Source organism: Hemicordylus capensis, chromosome 7, assembly GCF_027244095.1.
Source record: "Hemicordylus capensis ecotype Gifberg chromosome 7, rHemCap1.1.pri, whole genome shotgun sequence".
In the NCBI taxonomy this organism is placed as follows: Eukaryota; Metazoa; Chordata; class Lepidosauria; order Squamata; family Cordylidae; genus Hemicordylus; species Hemicordylus capensis.
In genome coordinates this window covers 37,595,765-37,616,751 of record NC_069663.1, presented here as the reverse complement: position 1 = coordinate 37,616,751, position 20,987 = coordinate 37,595,765, and the positions used below count along the sequence as shown (strand labels likewise).

At 47.1% G+C, this 20,987-nt stretch overlaps 1 protein-coding gene across 13 annotated transcripts in view; it reads right to left on the bottom strand.

Moving 5' to 3' along the window:
- The window catches only part of LOC128332903 (angiopoietin-2-like), a 66,503-nt gene that overhangs the window by 11,911 nt on the left and 33,605 nt on the right, over positions 1–20,987 (bottom strand). For 7 of the 13 annotated variants that reach the window (XM_053267695.1, XM_053267694.1, XM_053267696.1 and 4 more), the window contains 4 exons: positions 19,678–20,642; positions 9,013–9,168; positions 5,566–5,687; positions 4,161–4,393 (listed from right to left, as the gene is read on the bottom strand). In XM_053267695.1, coding sequence (XP_053123670.1) covers positions 4,161–4,393; positions 5,566–5,687; positions 9,013–9,168; positions 19,678–19,983 — 817 coding nt within the window. In that variant the 5' untranslated portion in view covers positions 19,984–20,642. Of the gene's footprint in view, positions 1–4,160; positions 4,394–5,565; positions 5,688–9,012; positions 9,169–10,574; positions 10,673–14,346; positions 14,550–14,628; positions 14,647–17,750; positions 17,928–19,677; positions 20,643–20,987 lie in introns of those variants that run through there. The other 6 variants (XM_053267702.1, XM_053267707.1, XM_053267700.1 and 3 more) reach the window with 6 other exon arrangements.

Below are 20,987 nucleotides of genomic sequence, written 5' to 3'. Positions count from 1 at the left end.
AATGGCGGTCACTGGTGCTGGCGCTGCTGGCGACGAGAGAAACCGGAGAAAGCACTGGGCCCAGCCAAAAGGAGGAGGACGCGGTGCAGCCAGAGGAGGCGGAAATAGGCGGCACCAAAGGTCTACTAGCTACCATGGGCCAGGGACTGAGGGAGGAAGGCAAAGACAGAGAGAGAGAAAGAGAGAGAGAGAGAGGAAGGAGTGAGGGAGGGAGACAGGACAATAGAAAGATGGAAAGAAGGAAAGAAGGAAGGAGAGAAAAGAGAGAGAAAGGAAGGAAAAGGACAAAAGAAAAAAGGAGGGAGGGAAAGTAGGAAAGAGAGAAGTAAGGAAGGAAGGAAGAAGAAAGAAAAAGGAGAAAGGAGTGAGGGAGAAGGAAAAAAAAAACAGAAGGGAGGAAGGAGCAGCCAGCCCCAAAGAACGAGCCCGTTAAAGAAAGAAAAGAGGAAAAGAAAAAGAAAACAGAAAGATGGGAGTGAGAAGAGGTGGAAGAAAGGAAAGAAAGGAGAGAGAGGGAGAGAGAGAGAGAGAGAAGAAAGGAAGGAAAGGAAAGAGAGGAAGAGGGAGAGAAAAGGAAGGAATGAAAGAGAGAGAGAAAAAAAGAAAAAAGAAAAGGAAAGAAAGGATGGCGAGAGAGAGGGAGAAGGAATAAAGGAAACAAACAAACAAACAAAGGTACTAGCGCCCGTTATTTTAACGGGCTTAAAAATACTAGTGGTTATCTCAAATATCACTGGTATCTCAAATATCATCATGATTGGTATTATTATTACTTAATAGACACTTGAGGGTCAAACTACATGTTAAGCTAAGAGACTGTTCTCACATGCACCGTAAGCCAGGCTAGGGAAGCCCGGCTTGCGTTAGGCTTCACATGAGAACCGCTGGAATTGGGCCTGATCCCGGCAGAGCGCCCCCACCGAGCCCTGCTTTGAAACCCAGCTCTTAGCCAGGGTTAAGGGCTTGAGTGAGCCCTTAACCTTGCTTCAGCTAAGCGTAATGATCTGTAACGGGCTAGAGTTTAGAGCACGCCTGCTCAACTTTGCCCCCCGCCCAGCTGTTTTTGGACTACAGTTCCCATAATCCCCAACCACAGTGGCCAATAGCCAGGGATTATGGGATTGAATGTTTGCTGGGGCTGTGTTTATCCCCAGCTGACACAGAGACAGGTGCCTAGAGTGCCCGTCTCATGGGGCAATCCCCCAATGCATCGCACATGTCGCGCTGTGCATTGTGGGATATTCGCAGGCCGGAATACGTCGTCTTAGCTGTTGGAAGTTAAAGGACTTTGCGCTGTCTCTTGTCTCAGACAGTGGAGGACAGACTAGTAAGTCAGAGGGCTAGAGGGTCAAGACATTGGTCATCACTTCTCCACTGCTCTGATGCTATCCCTTTGAAATGTAGATTGCTAATCTCAGGGATTAAATTCCTTCTCTCTCTCTCTCTCTTCCCTACCTGCCCTTCTACCTTGCAACATGGCAAGCCTCTCTCCCTGCACCATGTGTGCAGAGAAGATGCAGAATCCATCTGCATCCAGCTAGATAGAGAGATTAGAGATCCTAACTCCTCACTTTCCTATCTAGAATGGAGTTCCTTAATAAATGCCTTCTATATTGACTTGAAACTATGAATTGGCTCCAAGTTACTTTACTCTCAGCATACACACATGCCTAACTAAATTCCGCTGTGTTGTGCCTCTGTGCACTCTGCTATAATGAGAAAGGGATTCTCTCACCACAGAGGATTTCCAACATGGCCTCCGGGGCTCTGGGCTGCGCCACACAGCACAGCTTGTCTGGGAGCATGGCCCGCGTACCCAGCAAGGTCAAGCGCTCGGCTGGTGGGGAAGCTGAGTTCAACCAGCCTTTCCCCCCACCCACTTGGCCATGTGAATGACTTCAGTGACTTCCGTCATCAGTGCTGACGGTTGTAACTTTCCTTTTAAAAATAGCCACTGGATCAGGACCACGGCACGGGGTTACTGTACCCCTCACTATGGTGCGAATCTGGCAGGGCGCAATCTAGATTGAGACCATGGTGGAGGGAGGGTGAAAGCCATCCCCAAGGCTGCCATTTGGCAAGGGGAAAGGTTCAAACGGGCACATTTTCCCTTGCCAAGTAGTGGTTGTCAGGGGCCAAAGGAACATAGGAAGCTGCCTTATACCGAGTCAGACACTTGATCCATCTAGGTCGACATTGGCCCCTCTGAATGGCATGTGGGGGGTCTCCCCAAGCCCTACCTGGAGATGCTGCCAGGGAGTGAACCTGGGACGTTCTACATGCAAAGCAGATGCTCTACCACTGAGCGACAGCCCCATCCTCTAAGGAGAATAACTTACAGCAGACAGTGCTCACATGTAGTCACCTGTCCAAATGCACCATGCAGATGCTCTTCCACCACTGAGTTATGGCCCCGTCCTTTAAGAGGAATATTTTGCAGCACTCACATGTCGTCACCCATCCAAGTGTAAACCAGGGCAGACCCTGCTTAGCAAAGGGGACAATTCATGCTTGCTACCCCAAGACAAACATTTCTTCCTCTTGATCTGAACTGTGACCATGGTGAGGGGTACTGCCCCCGCCCCACTCCAATCTATGCCTTTCCCTAATCTGTGAGGGCTACTAACCCGGCTGGCTTCGGTAAAAGAGAAGTGTGTGAGAGATATTTTTAATAAAATATGTAGATTGGCCAAGGGACGGCCCTTCCACGAGGCAGGGCGAGTTGGTTGCCTTAGATGTGGGCAGGAGTATGAACATGAGAACATATGACCAGCCCTGCTGGACCAGGCCCAAGGAGGCCTATCTAGTCCAGCATCCTGTTTCCCACATTGGCCCACCAGATGCCTCCGAGAAGCCCACCGGCAAGAGATGAAGGCATGCTCTCTCTCCTGCTGTTACTCCCCTGCAACTGGCATTTAGAGGCATCTTGCCTCGGAGGCTGGAAGTAGCCAATAGCCCTCAGACTAGGTAAAGGAGGCGGGTGCCAGGCCCCACAACCATGGATGCCACCCTGCCGCCACCCTTACTTAACCCACTGGGACACACAGTTCATTTCCCCCTCCTTGCCACACTGGGATGTGCCTCTTCTGCCTCACCTCCAATGTGAGCCAGGAAGGAACACCCCTGCCAACCCTAACTGGCTTGGGGGCATAGTCTGGGGAGTGCTTGTCTGTTGCTGTCACTTCCTTGGCAGCATGACCTGAGAATGCTAGGCAGATGCACCTGCAGGAGATACAGGTGGGTATCATATTGTCCTTTGCCTCAGGCATCAAAACGACTTGGACCGCCTCTGACTTGGGCCCAAGGTGAGGTCCTCCAACTTGGGTTCCCAGATCATGGACTACAACCTCCATAATCCCAGCTACAATTGCCCATTGTGGTTGGGGTGGGTGGGTGATGGGATTTGTAGCCTAGCAATGTGAGAAGCCCTGGCCTAAGGTGGGGAGGATTGCTGGCCTTGTGGTTGCCTTTGTGTATGGTCCCCTTTGCTAAGCAGGGTCCACTTTGCCTTGCATTTGGATGGGTGCCTACATGTGAGCATGGTAACATATTCCTCTTAAGGGATGAGGCCATCGCTCAGTAGAAGAGCATCTGCATGCTTGCACGTCAGAGGTCCCAGGTTCAATCTTTGGCAGCCTCTCCAGGGTGCTTTCCAGATTAGACCCTGCAACGAGGTGATGGCCAATCTCTGAAGTGTGCTTCCGCACTTCCTGTGTTGTGATACCGCAGTCCCTATGCTGACAGCAGAGTGCCGTTCATATTTCCAATACCTTGTTTCGAATTTAATTGTTGCAATATAGTGCTATGACGTCATGTATCCGTCATAGGGTTAAAAAGGTTTCTGTTTTTTTCGGGTTGTTAGTTTCCGCGAGACTGCTCCCCCTGCTGTTTACATGTTGAAAGCCATTTGCCCGAACAGAGGCATTTTGCTGCTGTTGAGCGGCTAACCTGGAAAGCACCCAGGTAGGGCTGGGAGAGATGCCTGCCTGAAACCCTGAAGAGTTGCTGCCAGCCAGTGCTAGTCTGACTTGGTATAAGGCAACATCCTATGTCCCTAAGGTGCAACATGCAACCAGGCCCCTCTCCCCCCGCCCCCTGGGACTCCCCGCCCCCTGGGAGATCTGCCAAGGGACCCCAGGCCTTTGGGAGCAGTTACTCACGGTTGCACTGGGACACCAGGCCTGTCAGCTGCTTCACCGTCTCTGCCAGGGAGTTCTGCTGCCTCTGTAGGGCTGTGTTGTTGGACAGGGCCGTGCCCAGCCGCTGCTCCAGGTCCCCAATGAAGTCCATTTGCTTGGAGAGCAGCCTCTGCATGTCCACCTTCTCAGCCCTGAGCCCTTGAAGGTCTTCCTCCCGCTTCCCCTCCATCGCCAGCACCTTCTTCTCTAGGCAGCTGGGGGAAGGAGAGGAGGATGAAGTACTCCGCAGAGAGAAGAGCAAGCCGGAGTTTACTATTTATCTAAAGCAGTTCTACCTGGCTCTTCGATCTTACAACAAACAAAGGAGCCCAAGGCATGCATTCTCTTTGTTGGCTTAGGAACGTAGGAAGCGGCCTTTCTACGGAGTCAGACCCTTGGTCCGTCTAGCTCAGTATTGTCTACACAGACTGGCAGCAGCTTCTCCAAGGTTGCAGGCAGGAATCGTTCTCAGCCTTGTCTGGAGATGCTGCCAGGGAGGGGACTTGGAACCTTCTGCAGGCAGCAGGCAGATGCTCTGCCCAGAGCAGCCCCATCCCCTCTTAGGGGAATATCTTACAGTGCTCACATGTAGAAGCGATCCTCACGATCGCTGCAGGAGGCTACCGCCTTCTGTGGGGAGGAAGCCCGAAAGCGCTTACCTCCCCGCAGACGATCACTGCCTCCTCTCTAGGCAGCCGAATCGTCCGCCCACATGGCTGCCGACTCAGTCACTGAGCCGGAGAGGGCTGCAGGGATAGGGGGCCACGTGGCTCCCGGAAGTTCCAGGATGCCCTGCGTGAGCGTGTGAGGCATCCTGGAGCCTCCTGGTCGGGAGTCTACTCGTGTGTTGCCATGCGCCGCAGCGACACATGAGCAAAAAAATTGAAGTTAACGGAGCGCTTACTCCATTAACCTCATTTAAGGGGAGGGGGACTTAGGCGGGCTAGCCGCCTTGGGAGCACCGGGCTCGCCTGCAAGCCCTGTGATTCCCACCATCCCTGGAAATCCGGCTAAGGGAGCTTAGCCCGCTTTCCAAGGATCGTGGGAATAGCCTCGTAGTCTTCTTCTCCCACTCACATCAAAACCAGGGCTTACCCTCTTTAGGAAAGGGGGCAGTTCATGCTTGCTACTGCAAGACCAGCTCTCCTCCTCTTGATTTATTCCCAGCAATAAACACATGAAAGAGCCACATTGCCAACTGGGGAGACCAGGGTTCAAATCCTCACTCAGCCCTGAAGCTCCCTAGATCATCTGGGGCCAATCACTATCTCTCAACCTAAATTACCTCACAGAGTGAGGATTAAAGAGAATGTCTCATGCCTGCTTCCCGGAACTCCTTGGAGGAAAGACGGGATAGAAACGCGAGGAATCGTAATAATGTACTAACCTGTTCCTCTCTTGAAGTTTGCTTATCTCTTGCGTCTGCAACAGCAGCTGTTTCTCAAGCTTGTTGGTAGAGAGGGAATTCTCCAGTACTTGGATTTCCAGCCGGGAGGTCTGGCTGAGAACCTGGTGAGAAGGAAAACAAGCAGCTCAAAAGACTGGGTGCAGAAACGTCTAGGAAAGACTCTGGATTGATTCTTGCATAATGGTGGTCCGGCAGGGATGTAGCTATAATTGAGCGAAAGGGTTCAAAGAACTGGGGGACCCCGGTTCCTGAGGGCCCCCCAGCTCCATCCCTCCCTATTTCCTTCATTATCTCCCTCACTCCAAGGGGCCACCTAGATAGATAGATAGGCCACCTAGATAGAGGGGTGAATATGGGCTCCCACTCCACTAGCTACGCTGGGTTGGGTCTTGGTAAAAGCTGGAACAGGCCCGAATGGACCCTTAAACGTCAAACTGGATCCCCAAACCTGTGGCTTTTACCAGTACCCCAGAATGGTTTCCTCCACAGCAATGCTTCCAGAGAAAACAACGTTGTAAAAATATTGTGCCAACAGAAAACTCCCTCTGATGCCGACTTCTGTTCACAGCTCTGACTCAAGCTATTCCTGGATATTTCCCCCACAAGTACTTCTTCCGCTATTTTTCATAATATCAAGTGGTTAACATATCCAGGGTGGCTTTCACTGGAGATGCCAACTCCTGGAGACCCCAGGCCAGTCCTGGGGGGCTGGCAACCCTGGATCCCACCTAAAATCAGAGAGCAAGCGTTGGAAACAGAAAGCCTTTGCTAGGGCCCCAGGATTCCCGATTCTTCTCATGGTAATGGGCCACAAGACCATTACCGTGAGAAGAAAAAGTGACAGGTAGGGTTGCCAATGCTCTAGGATTGGCCTGGATTCTCCAGGAATTGGCATAAGTCTCCAGCAGCATTTCCAGACAGCAGGCTTTTCTCCGAATTTAATGAGAGTGCAAATTAGCCCCCCAAAACTGATGCAAAAAGTGGATTTTTAAACTCCAGATATATAAATTGGGCTACACTCTAATGCACAATGAAAAACCGGAATCATGTGTGGAGTGCTTCCCAATAGCTCGCAGGGACTTTGGGGTAAAGTATGGCCGATATGTGAATGCATGCCCTCCATTCCGGAGGAAAAGCGACACAAGCGAGATAAAAGCCCTGTCTGGAAACCCTCCGAGGGCTAGAGATTTTAATGGCTTGATATTATGGGAAACATTGGGGGTAGAAATCTGCAAGCACAGCTTCAGTCAGCAATTCTAGGAACAGGAGGCTACACAGGCAGAGTCATCGATATGTCATGCTGAACACATTTACAGAAGTTCACTTGCTATCTGTACCATGCAGCTGAAGGGCCTGGATCCAGATTCACTTTTAAAATGAACACAGGTACAGTCATTCCCACAAACACATGAACGAGCATAAAGACGTCTGTACACTTGTACAGCATAATGTCTGAATCGGGCTAAGGTCTGAAGGGCATTCCTCAGCAAGCTACTTAAAGCATTCCTTCTGCCATGTTTGGCTATAAATGCAAGAGCCCTTTCTCACGATCGGTGCTTGAAATGCTAACCTGCCCGTAGACAATCTGGGCCGCTGGTCTGGGCATGGAGACCGTGCGCCCAGACACAGCCAGCACGGAAGGTCGGTAGCCAGGGCACGTTGCCCTGTCCCTCAGAACTCCCACAATGCATCGCGCAAGTGCGCAATGCATTATGGGTTTCCCCCCAATGCTGGCTGGGAGCCCCACAGTCTCCCAGTTTGCAGTCTGCAAGCAGCCGGGGCTGGCAGATGATCTAAAAAAGGAGATTAAGGAGCACTTGCCCCCTTAACCAAGTTTTGATGGCGGGCCCCCGGTGGTTCTCATGCACAGGGGAAACTGGGCTGGGCATCCTTAGCCTGATTTCTCCGGTGCGTGAGAACAGCCTCCAAATCTGGCAGCCAGAAACGTAAGGCATGCAAAGAAATTGAAAGACGAGAAGCTAAAGATCACGACTCAGCCCTCAGTTTATCAAACGGAGAGGGCCTGTCGTGGGGCAAAGTGGACCCATGTCACAAGTTTGCATTAGGCCAAATGGGATTATTCATGCACTGACCAAAATATCCAAGCAGACCTTTTCCATTTCAACATAAAATTTCCCCCCGTCCCTGCCACAACTGGCTCTCCAGGGACATTATTCTAAAAGTAGGGGCTCTGGGAGAAGGCCTTACATGGAAGCAGGCTTTTTTTGTAAGAGGTCCAAACAAGTTTCATCAGTGGGAAAGATTCTGCAGGGTGGTATTCACTGAAGGTGCTCAGCACCTGGTTCTCTGCAGTCTCTCATCATATCTTGCCTGCAGCCGGCACACCATTCCAACTTTCAATGAAGGGGGAAAATGAATTCAGGGTCAAGTCAAACCCAGTTATTGCTGTTCCAGAGGCAAGATGCAAAATGCCGCTTTGCCCTATACCCTTGGTGGGGGCCAGCCCCCTTTCTAAACCTACCCTTGAAAATGCACAGAGATTCGGGGAAAGGGAAGGTTGCCAGCAGCCTCCTTTTCTCTCCTTGCGTTTCGTGCAAACTTTGCAAAGAGTGTGAGGAGAGGCATTCCTTGCAAAATTGCAAGGGTAAAATTGACCCCAAAGAGCTGCTCCGAGGGCAAGGCACACTTTGTCACTCGGCTGACACCCCAATAATCTACCAGCAGCATTCGCAGACAGCGGGCTTAAACATGGGAGAGGGGTATCCTAGAGCAAATTATTTGCCAACCAAAAACAGAACAAAACATCCTGTGCAAAAAGTGGATTTTTAAACCCCAGACATAAATCGGGCTAAGCTCCAATGAGCAATGAAAAACCTGAATCATGTATGGAGCTCCCCAACAGCTTGCAGGGATTTTGACATAAATCTGGACAATATGTGAACGCACACCTGCCCTTCCGTGGGGAAGCAAAGTAAAACCGCCGTCTGCAAATGCTCCACCTGAGGTAACAACCTCGATCTGCCTCATGTTAGGGCCGCCCCCGAATGAACTTCAGCAAGGGAAAGAGCTCAGTTCTCAGAGATTTAAAAATGGGTTCTTGCGTATATTCAAGATTAAAATGGCAAAAGAGCAGAGCAAAAGAGCAGTGTGTTTTCAGCAATGGGATGCCTGCCTCTGGTATGCATGCCTAGGATTTAAGCCCCTTAAACTGTTTATATTTTCTCTGAACTCTATTTTCTTTTAAAACTGAGAAGTCACTTTTTGTGATAACCCCAGAGCGGTTACAGCATAAAACCCAGAAATGAAAACAAATTCTTTCCAACTACAGTCAGCATATAGAATGATGTTGGCCAGAAATATAGATGCTCCTGAAAGAAAACAACACGTAATCCGAAACACGAGGGAGTGGGGAAGAGCTTGAAATGTCCCGCTTTGCCCTTCCCAAATGGTGTTACTGCATCTTACCTGCAACTCTATGTCTGTGAGCTTCCGGGTCTGCTCAGCAGTTTGGTTCAAGAAACTGGTGCCCATTTCCAACATGGCCGCTGTGTGATTCTGCACAGTGCTGAAGTGGACGTCAGACATCTCAGTTCTTACATTCTCCTGGATGTAATTCTCCAGCTGGTTATAAGGCACATCGAAACAGGGAAGGAAGCACAGAATGTTGCATTTGGAGGGGCAGCTAATGTCAGATGCTGCAAAATATCAGCTGCCACCGCCCAAAATTGCAATCAAATATTATTTGATATCACAAACCAATGTCAAATCTCTGGGGGATATTTGCCATCCAAACTGGCAAAGGAAACGTTAGAGGAGAATTAGGGGGAGAAGGTTCATTCTATTTATTTATTTATTCAATTTATAGATCACCTTTCCAAAAATGGCTCAGATTTTGACTGCAAACCTGCTTCTAACCTTTGTTAACAACTGTGATTTGCAGATAACGGGAGTTGCTGGGAATGTATGTTCAGAGACATTGCTAACCACGGATTGCTCCAAGAATGAAAGGGGGGGGGGATTCACACACAAGAGGGAAGGGGGAAGGGAGAGGAGAATGTGAGCCTGTGAGATACTCTCAACCAGCTAACATGGTTAGGCAATGGGGCATATATCTTGCCCATATGTCTGCGGATGAAGAAGGGTTTGAACAGGTTCAGAGAAGGTCAACAAAGATGGTTGGGGGTGGTGGTGTCTGAAAACCAAGTCCTATGAACAATGGTTGAAGGAGCTGGAGGTGTTTAGCCCGGAGAAGAGAAAACTAAGTGGGGGATATGATAGCCATCTGAAAGGCTGTTACATAGAAGGAGGAAAGGATTTGTTTTCTGAGGACAGGACTAGAATGAATGGGTTGAAATGGCAAGAAATAGATTTAGGCGAGTCATTAGGCTTGGGAGGGGAGATGGTCATGTGGCAGCAAGCATGAATGCAAGCACGAAGCAAGCAGGAATTTTGCTAAGCAGTGCCCACCCTGGTTTGTATTTGATTGGGAGTCTGCATGTGTGAGCTCTGTAAGATATTCCCCTTAGGGCAGGCCTGCTCAACTTAGGCCCCCCAGCTGTTTTTGAACTACAACTCCCATAATCCCCAGTGACAGTGACCAATAGCCAGGGATTATGGGAATTGTAGGCCAACAGCTGCAGGAGGGCCGAAGTTGAGCAGCCCTGACTTAGTGGAGGGGGCTGCTCTGGGAAGAGTATCTACATGGAGAAGGTTCCAAGCTCCTTCCCTGGCATCTGCAGATAGGGTTGAGATCTTGGCGATCTTGGAGAAGGCACTGCCTGACTGTATAGAGACAATACTGAGCTAGATGGACCAATGATATGACTCGGTAGAAGGCACAGAAGATAATTACCATCCTCACAAGTTAGCCCACTTCACACGCACACCATTTTGAATTGGGGTGGATAACATCACCACAAACTATGCCATTGAGGCATCCCTACGTGTCCCTATACCTTAGCAAATTTGGTTCAAATCAGTTACATGGTTCACACATTAGCCCACTTGTGCCTCAAACGTTCATGTACCTGCCATCTTGAATCACGTTGGATGACATCATTACAAACTATGCCATTGAGGCATACCTATGTGTCCCTACACCTGTAGCAAAATTGGTTCAAATCAGTTAGGCAATTCACAAATTAGCCCACTTGCACCTCAAACGTTTATGCGTCCACCATCTTGAATTTGGTGGATGACATCATTACAAACGACACCATTGAGGTGTCTCTCTGTGTCACCCACTACAACTGTACCAAATTTGGTTCAAATCTGTTTGATGGCCCACAAGTTAGCCCACTTGAGCCTCAAACATTCATGTATCTGCCATCTTGAACTGAGGTAGGTGACTATGCCATTGAAGTGTCCCGCTGTGTCCCTACAACTAGACCCAATTTGGTTCATATTTGTCCAGGCATTACCAAGTTTATGTGTGGGATACACACACACAACACACACACACACACACACACACAAAATGCTGGGTGATCTCATAAACTTACTTTATTTAAGGAAAGTAGTTAAAAAAAATTTTTTTTAAACCAGATTGGAATTAAAATTAAAGTGATACAATTAAAATAAAATAAAAATTTAAACCAGATTGAAATTAAAATTAAAGTGATATTAAATTTAGATGATATTAAAAGCCAAGCTAAAAAGATGGGTCTTTAAGGATCTCCTGAACGCCTCCAAGGAAGACAATAATCTTATATCCATGGGGCGCACATTCCACAACCCGGGGTGACAACTGAGAAGGCCCGATCCCAGGTTGCCACCAGTGGCACCCGAAGATGGACTCCTCCTGATGGTCCTAATAAGTGGTCAGGATCTTGTAGAGAAAGATCCTCTTTCAGGTAATCCAGACCTAACCATCCAGGGCTTTAAAGGTCTAGCACTTTGTCCTTTGCCTGGTCGGCAGTCAGTATATCGGCACAAACATATCAGCAGTCAGTATTTAACTGCAGACATAACGTGGTCTCTCCGGGGTACCCCAGAGACCAGTCTGGCTGCTGCTCTGTTTCAAAACAGCAGTAGTGTATGGGTGCATTCAGCAATGTCACTTCAGGAACATGGAAATAGGGTTTCTCTTTATTGTTTTTTGACTTCTTTTTTGTTGTTGTTTTTGCACACAATGAGGGGAGTGTATATGTTTTAATCTCTCACAGGCTCTTTGCCTAATGTTTTCCCTTTCCTCACTGTTTATGCAGATAATTCTACCAACACATGCACAAACATGATCGCCCCAGCAGGTTTGTACTGGACTTCCTAGAATTGTACATTTGTCTTTCTTTTCTCAGTGCTATGAATGCTTTTATAAGCTTTTATCCTGTCCCAACTCAGTCATCATTTTTTTCTAAATGCAAAAGTTCCCAAAGCCTTTCTTTGTAGCAGCAAATGCCTCCAGCAGCCTACAACAACCTTGGTATTGGGGTGGGGACTTTCAGTGGGGGAAAGGCACATAATTAAAGGGTTAAATACTCCCTGCTTCCATGCCACAGTCCCTATCTGGATCAGGAGCCTGCAGGGCTGCTGTTTTAAGAGAAAAAGCCTCCCAAACTAGATAATGGCACATTTAAAATCACATCTATATTGGCTCATCTGAGAACTTATCTTGATTGATTGATTAAGTGCCATCAAGTCGGGGTCAACTCTTAGCAACCACATAGATAGATTCTCTCTAGGATGGTCTTTCTTCAACTTGGCCTTGAAGATTTCTCAGTGGTGCATTCATTGCTGTCCTCATTGAGTCCATCCACCTTGCTGGTGGTCGTCCTTTTCTTCTCTTTCCTTCAACTTTTCCCAGCCTTATGAACTTCTCAAGGGAGCTGGGTCTTCGCATAATGTGTCTGAAGTGTGATAGTTTGAGCCTGGCCATTTGTGCCTCAGGTGAAAATTCTGATTTGTTCTATGATCCATTTGTTTGTTTTCCTGGCTGTCCATGGTCTCCTCAAATGTCTTCTCCAGCACCAAAGTTCAAAAGCGTCAATACTTTTTCTATCTTGCTTCTTCAAAGTCCAGCTTTCACACCCTTAAAGTGTCACGAGGAAAACCACTGTCTGCACGATTCTAATCTTTGTAGATATAGACACATCATGGCATTGAAATATCCTTTCCAAGGCCTTCACTGCAACCCTACCAAGTGCTAGTCTGCAGCGTATTTCTTGACTGCTGGATCCTTTACTGTTGATGGACGATCCTAAAAGGCAGAAGCTATCCACCACTTCAATGTCTTGATTATCAGTTCTGAGACCCATTGTCATCAGTTTAGTCTTCTTTACATTTAGTCGTAGTCCCATTTTTTCACTGTGTTCCTTGACTTTAAGAAGAGGAGACTGGTCTAAGAGGAGGAAAACTGGTCTAAGAGGAGGAGAACTGGTCTTGTGGTAGCAAGCATGACTTGGGCTTTTCTGTAGTTAATAAAGCACATATTGACTTTTGGTATTTTTTGGCTTTCTCAATTATCCAGCATGCATCGGCAATGATGTCTCTTGTTCCTTGGCCTTTTCTGAAACCAGCTTGAACATCTGGCGTTTTCCTTTCCACATAGGGCTCTAATCTGCGTTGGATGATCTTGAGCATTATTTTGCTAGCATGTGAAATTAAGGATATTGTGCGATGGTTTGCGCAATCTGTTAACTCTCTTTTCTTTGGTATGAGTATGAAGACTGACCTCTTCCTATCAGTTGGCCACTGTGTCATTCTCCAAATTTGCTGGCTCTTTTTCAATATCTTCACAGTATTAAGCTATTGAAATCTCCAGAATGTCTTTTTATAGGCCCCTGGAGATTGATGCCGATCTTGGACACTCCAAGGCAACCCTGAAGGGTGGGCACTCCTTCCCTTGATCCAGTTAGCAGAGGCAACGTCTATGTAACTTAAGGCAACATATCCTGTCTTCTGGGGATGAGAGAAATATAACGAGAACAGAGCCTTCTCCGCGGTGCCCCCTCCATTCTGCAATGCTCTGCCTCTTGAAAGATGTCTGGTGGTTGGTGTAGCCACATCCCTTCTGGCCTTTCAGCATCTAGTCCACCACCCATTCCACCAACCAGCATCTAGTCCACCCAACACTGCCCATTGGGGTCATCTGAGGAGGTCCATCTCCAGTTACCGCCAACTCGTTTGGTGGCTACACAGAGATGGGCCTTCTTAGTCGCTGCCCTGGGATTGCGGAATGCGCTCCCTGCTGAGATACGATCCTCCCCATCTCTGGCAATTTTCAAAAAACACTTGAAAACCCATCTTTTTGCCCAAGCTTTCTCAGCTTCCTAAAAAATTTTGGGGTTTTAATCTTTGGTTTATTTTTAAATTGTTAAATTGTTTTTAAGGTTTTTTGTATATGTTTTTAACTGGTTTTATGCTATTGTTAACCTCCTAGAGACAAAAGTTTGGGGCGGTGTACAAATAAAATAAATAAATAAATAAATAGATAGATAGATAGATAGATAGTCAAAGTGTGGATTTCCAGAACACGTATGGCTCTCCGGTAAACGGCAGCTGGAGTTAGTTTCTTGCAGACGGGAGTGTTTGTTGACATCTTTGGCTGTGTTTTACTGGTGGTTGGCTTTAAATTGCATTTTTATATTTTAAAGCATGCTACTATGGGTATCTGTTTCATAGTGATGCTTCTCCAGCTGCCATCTGTTCGGCAGTGAGTGTGGTACGTACATTTGAAAGAAATACATAAAATAAAAGAGTAGTCAGGACACTTGGTGGCTGTCTAATAACAAACGACACAAAGCCAAGACAAGTCCCAGAAACGACTGAAGAAAAGAGAGCCAAAACTAGACTCTGACACACCTACGCTATATAGACATATTACTTTGGTGTTCCCTAAAATAGCTGCTGCTGGCTTCATCTTGTCGCCCTTATCTTGGACAGGCTGTGAGGCAGCTTTTATCCCCGGGCCCTGTGAGGCGCTGCCAGGCTTTAGGAAAAGCCGGAAGAGGGCCAGGAAACTTCAGAGTGGGCCTGCGGTCCTTCTTCCCCACAAAATGGCTGCCAGGGGTGGGATGTTTGAACTCCCTGTTCCTTTGCTGACAGGCTGTCGATATTTTAGTTAGAGTGCTGTTTTTTCCTCACCAGCTACAATAGCAGCATAAGATTTCTAATAAAGTTTGTGCCCTCGAGTCGGTGTCGACTCGTGGAGACCACAGAGCCCTGTGGTTGTCTTGAAAGAATACAAGAGGGGTTGACCATTGCCTCCTCCCATGCAGAATGAGATGATGCCTTTCAGCGTCTTCCTATATCGCTGCTACCCGATATAGATGTTTCCCATAATCAGCAGGGATTCGAACCAACAGCCTCCTGCTCTCTAGGCAGGTTGCTTCTCCGCTGCGCCATTAGGTGGCTGGCAAGATTTCTAATACTGAGCCCTAAAATGGACTGGGCACAGGGTATTTAAGAGAACGCCTTCTTCATTTTTTTTTTACATGGTTGTTTTTATTGCTGCTTCTATGTGTTTTTACCCGTTTATAGTTTTTATGCTTGTATTTTATAGATATTAAATTTGGTTTGTTTTTATATTTTTTTAGCTTAATATTCTTATTGTCATTTTATTGCATTTTTTTTTAACTTTTGTAAACCGCCTTGAGATTGTTTTTAATGAAAGGCGGTATATAAATTCAACAATAAATACATAAATAAATAAAATTATGAATCCCGCTGCCTATTAAGACCAGCAGGGGAGACCATCGCTCCGTTAACCTCGTTTAAAGGGAAGGGTATTTAACAAGGCTAGCTGCCGGGAGCTGTGCAGCTTCCATTGCAGCACACGATCGCCCCAAAGATCGCCCCTTTGCCCGCTTTTGGGCGATCGTGGGAATACCCTCAATGTCTACATTGCTAAGGCAACAAAAATGGAATTTGAAGATGTCCAGGCTAAGATTGTGGACCCTGAGGATTGAGCTTGCAGACAAAATATTAGGATAAGTGGGACAAAGGAAAGCGCCGAAGCCAACTTTCCAATATCCAAAGTGGCGGAACTACCAAAATGCCTAACATTGTATAAAACATACACAGGGCAGGCCTTCAGGAGAACTTTAAAGACCCATCTTTTTAGCCTGGCTTTTAATGATATCTAGTTTTGATTTTAAAGAGGTTTAATGTGTTTTGAATGATTTTTTATTTTAATTGTTTTTATTATGTGCTTTGGATTTTAATGTAAACTGCCCTGAGCCACTTTAGGAAAGGCAGTATATAAACTGAATGAATGAAAAGATTAAGCTGGAAGAAGAGTAGTAAATGAAATGCATTCAAAATATATTCTTAAAATATATTCTTTAAAAGGTTTTGTATTGTAATTTGTATTTTGTGTTGCAATTTGTTTGACTTGTTTTATGAGTTTTTATTTGATGCTTTTTTTTTAACCTGTGGTGGTGTTGTGAGTCACCCAGAGAACAATTTGTTATGGGGCAGCTAACCAATAAAGTTTATTTTTATTTATTATTAAAAATAGGATCATCTCTCCCTTCTCGCGTCTACTAATCTTCTCCCTCCATCCCATTCCGCTCCACCAATATGCCTCGTGTGCACAAAGCGATAAGGCAGTTACATTATTTTAAGAACAGAAGCAGCCGTGCAATCATTAACATGCTTGGAGAATGACAGGGACGCACGCACACACTCATTGTGGGGAAATTGCCTTGTCTTGCTTAATCATTGAAATGTTCGCCAAAATTCCGGACAGAGGAGTCACTGCAGTCATCATACTGTGTACTCCTGGGCCACGTCCGCCACTGTTTGAGAATTCAGGGTTGCCAGCTACTCAGATAAAAATAACCTGGCTTACTCTTGTGCCTTGAGCAGCAGAAATTAGTGAAGTTTTCCCCAGTATGGAGATAAGCATTATCTCCACCATGTCATCATCAAAGCTGGCGAGGGGAATTAGGGTTGCTAACCCTGACGGAAACTATTCCTGGAGCTCCCCGCCGCCGCTCCCACAATATTTTCCCACAATCCACAAGATTGAACAAATAATTACCTGGAGGTTTGTGATGATTCCTGGAGACACCAGGAGACACCTGGATGGTTGGTAACCTAGGGATGTGCACGGACCTGTTTGGAGGCCCTTTTACGGGCCTCCAAACAGGTTCGAACACTGGGCGATTCGAAGGGTTCGAAGGCAGGGGGGCTAACTTTATGGGTCGGGGAGGGTGCACTTACACCCCCCCTGGTGTTTCCCCCGCTGGTGCTTGCTTAAAAAACAGTCCGGAGGGGTGACAGCGTACCTCCCTGATGCCCCGTCTGCTCCTCGGACCGGAAGTGAATGGAAGTAGCATGTGCGGACCATTTTTTATGTGAACACCAGTGGGGCGGGGGATGTGTGCACACATGCACCAATATGTGCATGCACACACGCTACTTCCTGTCACTTCTGGTCCAAGTTGCAGATGGGGCGGCCCATCAGGCTGGTTTTTAAGCGAGGAGGAACGTGGCAGGGTGGGGTAAGTGCAGCCTCCTCTGCCCTTAGAGTTATCCCTCCCTGCCATCGAACCATCCGCCATCAGTACCATGCACATCCCCATGCTAACCCAGTGAGTGTGCGGGGTCTAGAAACCAAGTCCTATGAGCAATCTAGAGCAGGGATTCCCAACCTTGGATCCCCGGATGTTGTAGGGCCACAACTCCCATCATCCCCATCAACAGCCATTTTATGGCTGGGGATGATGGGAGTTGTAGACCAACAATATCTAACTCAGTCTGGAAATTTCTGTGCTATAGTGTGGGACCAGCAGCATGAGATCTTGGGAGTACCTCCTAGTGAGTTATCTGAGACTATGCGTAAGCTTTGTACAGGCATAGGATCAACCTGTATATAACTGTTTAGTCCATAAGATAAGTGTATAAAATGACACACGTCAGAAATACCAACACGATTATTTTTCATAAGTGGTAGGCCTGTCCAAAAAGCATTTCTTTTTTGAAAGCAATAATAGCTGTATTAACAGGGCAACCTCCATCTTATAATCCTGTGATTATCTTGTCAGGTTACAGACACACAAAAATGGTAAGGCAGGGAAACAGTAATTGCTTATTAGGCTAATTATGGTGACAACTGAAATTGCTCCTAAGTGGAAAATTGAAAGTCTAGTGAACAATGCTTGAGACAAACACAGAATGTTGTTCACCGTGAAACGTAATCTTCTGATCAGCTTTGAGAAAAGGATGTACATAAATTAAGTGTCTATAGCAAAGAAACTGACCAGTTTAAGACAGTGAGCCATGAGTCGCAACAACAGAATAGGAGAAGTTTCCAGTCTTGAGTACCCTGAAGGATGTTGGCCATATTTTATTTCATTTCATTTTATTTCATTTCATTTTATTTTATTATTTTATTTTATCCATATCTATACCACTCCATACTGATTGCAGGTCACAATCTAAAAACAACAATTTAAACATTAACGTGATTAAAACAATTTAAAAATACAAATAAAAACTATAAAAACCAAGGCTTTAAAAAGGCTGGGTAGGATGGGTGGCAATTGTAGTCCAACAACATCTGGGGACCCACGTTTGAGACCCTCCTGCTTTACAACAACCCTATGAGGTAGAGTCAGGCTTATTATCTCCATATTGCCACTTGAGGGCCAAAGCTGAGACAAAGTGGCTTGCTAAAAGTCACCTAGTGAGTTACTCCTGGGAGAAGCAAGATTAGGACACAGAGACCTCCCAATGCATAGTTCAGTTTCTTGGTCACTACGTGACACCAGGTTCCAGATGCACTTTTTCCTGTCCCCATGAGGCCTTAATTCCACACTGCACCCTTGCAGAGTCTCTTCCTGCTTTTGCACCCCCCTATTCATTTCTATAGGGCTTGTGCAGAAAAATGTCCCACTGGCAGGAGTGGTCCTTCCGTGAGCGAGGTGAGGCGGACACCTCTGGCAGCAGATTATGCGGGTTCCTAGAGGTAGCAACATACCCTCTTGCCCCTGCTTTTAAAAGGGGGTGGGGGTGGAGGAGGGTGCATGCATGGGGTGCATTTGGTGTGCCCCGACTCACGTGCACAGAGGTCTTGAGTTGCCAGTGCCCATTGGGCTTTTTGTGCATCTCCCCGAAATGACTGGGATACAGAGGATCTCAGACTCTGTATAAGAGGATGTAGGTACATGATTTAGACACTACCTTTAGCGTCTAAATGTAGATGCCAGAGCAATCTTGCTGAAGCTAAGAAAGCCCGGGCCTGCTTTCTTAGGGGTGCCCAACTTGGCATTCCCAGATGTTGTTGGACTACAACTCCCATCCTCCCCTGCTGCAGTGCCCAAACACTGTGGAGGATGGGAGTTGCAGTCTAACATCTGCTGTTGGGAACCCCCAGTAGGAGACCACCTGGGCATTACATGCATGCTTCCCTGAGCTCCCAAAATAGAAGAAGAGTGGAAGAGAAGTGCTGCAGTGTTTTTAGAGACTTGGGAAGCTGCCTTATACTGAGTCAGACCATGGGTCCATCTAGCTTAGCATTGTCTACACAGACTGGCAGCAGCTCTCCAAGGTTTCAGGCAGGAGCCTCTCCCAGCCCAACTTGGAGATGCTGCCGCGGAGGGAACCTGGGACCTTCTGCATGCAAGCATGAGGATGCTCTTCTACTGAGCTACAGCCCAATCCCATAAAGGGAATATCTTACAGGGCTCCCATGTAATCTCCCACCAAATGCAAACCAAGGTGGACCTTGCTCAGCAAAGGGGACCAGCAAAGGGGACAATTCAATACAAGACCAGTTCTCCTCCCCTCCCCATTAATTTGCAGTCCAGTTCCTATATAAAGTGGTACTTTCCTAATTCTTTCCTCTGCACATGCAGTTTAGTGCCAAAACTCGGAACCAGGAGCATTTCCAGACAGCAGGCTTTACTGTGGGTTTACGGCGAGTTTGAGTTTGTCCAGAAAAAACTGATGCAAAAAGTGGATCTTTTTAACCCAGGACATAAATTGAGCTACTCTCTAATGCGCAATGAAAAACCCGAATTGTGTCTGGAGTGCTCTCTGATAGCTCACAGGGACCTTGGAGTAAATCTGGTTGATATGTGAATGCACACCCTCCATTCTGGAGGAAAAGCAAACTAAAAGGCCCATCTGGAAATGCTCCATGGGTACGGGAAGTCCTCCTTGCAGAGAAGAAGTCCTTGGTCTTACCTTCTGCAGCCACAAGGTGTTGTTCTCCATGATGTCCTCCAGCTGCTGAAGCCTCTTCACTGGCCAGTTGGCTTTGGCTAGGGGTGGGACATCCCTCTGGAGTGAGTTGGAGACTTTGTATTCTGCAGCAGGTGGGTCACAGCCCTCTACTTCAGGCAGCAGGAACGTGTACGTGCAGGACCCATGTTGCACATGATGCTGGGACCTTTCGGTCCCTTTCCCATGGGGGGCAAGCCCCAAAGCCTCCATCTCCATCCCTGCCCACAGAGCCAGCAAGAGAGATGCCAACACTCCCCAGCTCCCCATATTTCAGTCCTGTCTTGAAACAACTTTCTCGTACACAAGAGCTTCAACTCTCCTTCCTAATGTTGTTCTGACTGTTGAAATGCAATTCCAGGTAGCTCTTGAAAGGAGACCTCTCACCAATTCTGTGCCTTCACACTGTGAAGCCTCTTCAAATGCTTCCCCGATCTCTGGCTCATATCCTTCTGACAACTGCAGGAAGTTTTATTATTATTATTATTTTTAAACCCTCCCACCATCCCCTCTTCTTGTCTGTCCGTTCCCTCTTGCCCCCTGCAGCTTTTTGGAATGCAGCCGGCCTTCGCTTAAAGATGCTTTGTCTCTCTGCTCGCTGAGTCAAGTTCCACTTCTGATGAGATAATTAGACCGCAAGAATGTACACTCCCAAAGTCAATGGTGCTTGGCTCTTGCTGCTTTTCTCCAACACACTCCTCGGTTTCGGCAGGCCGGCCAGCTGGGCAGGAGAGTGAGACAGACGAAGAGCCCGTTTGCTCCTCCAAACCAGCACTTACGGCGTGACTGTGCAGAAATGTGCTGTAGTTTCACTCCAGTGTTAAAGCAGAAATGTTGGAAGAAATCCCTGAACAGCAGAAATGATGCAGAAATGGAAAACTTGATGGTGTATTTGAAAGTTTTGTTGGCTGTCTCATGAGGACTTGGTTCTGAAAGGCAGAATAAATCTGCATTAAATGGACAATAATTTTATTTATTTATTTATCTATTTATCATATTTCTATATTGCCTGGAGGTCACCTTAAGTGGCACAGTGGGGAAGTGCTTGACTAACAAGCAGAAGGTTGCAGGTTCGAATCCCGACTGGTACTATATCGGGCAGCAGTAATATAGGAAGATGCTGAAAGGCATCATCTCATACCGCGTGGGGGGAGGCAATGGTAAACCCCTCCTGTATTCTACCAAAAAAAACCCCACAGGGCTCTGTGGGCGCCAGGAGTCGAAATTGACTTGACATCACACTTTACTTACTTTACTTATATTGCCTGGAACAT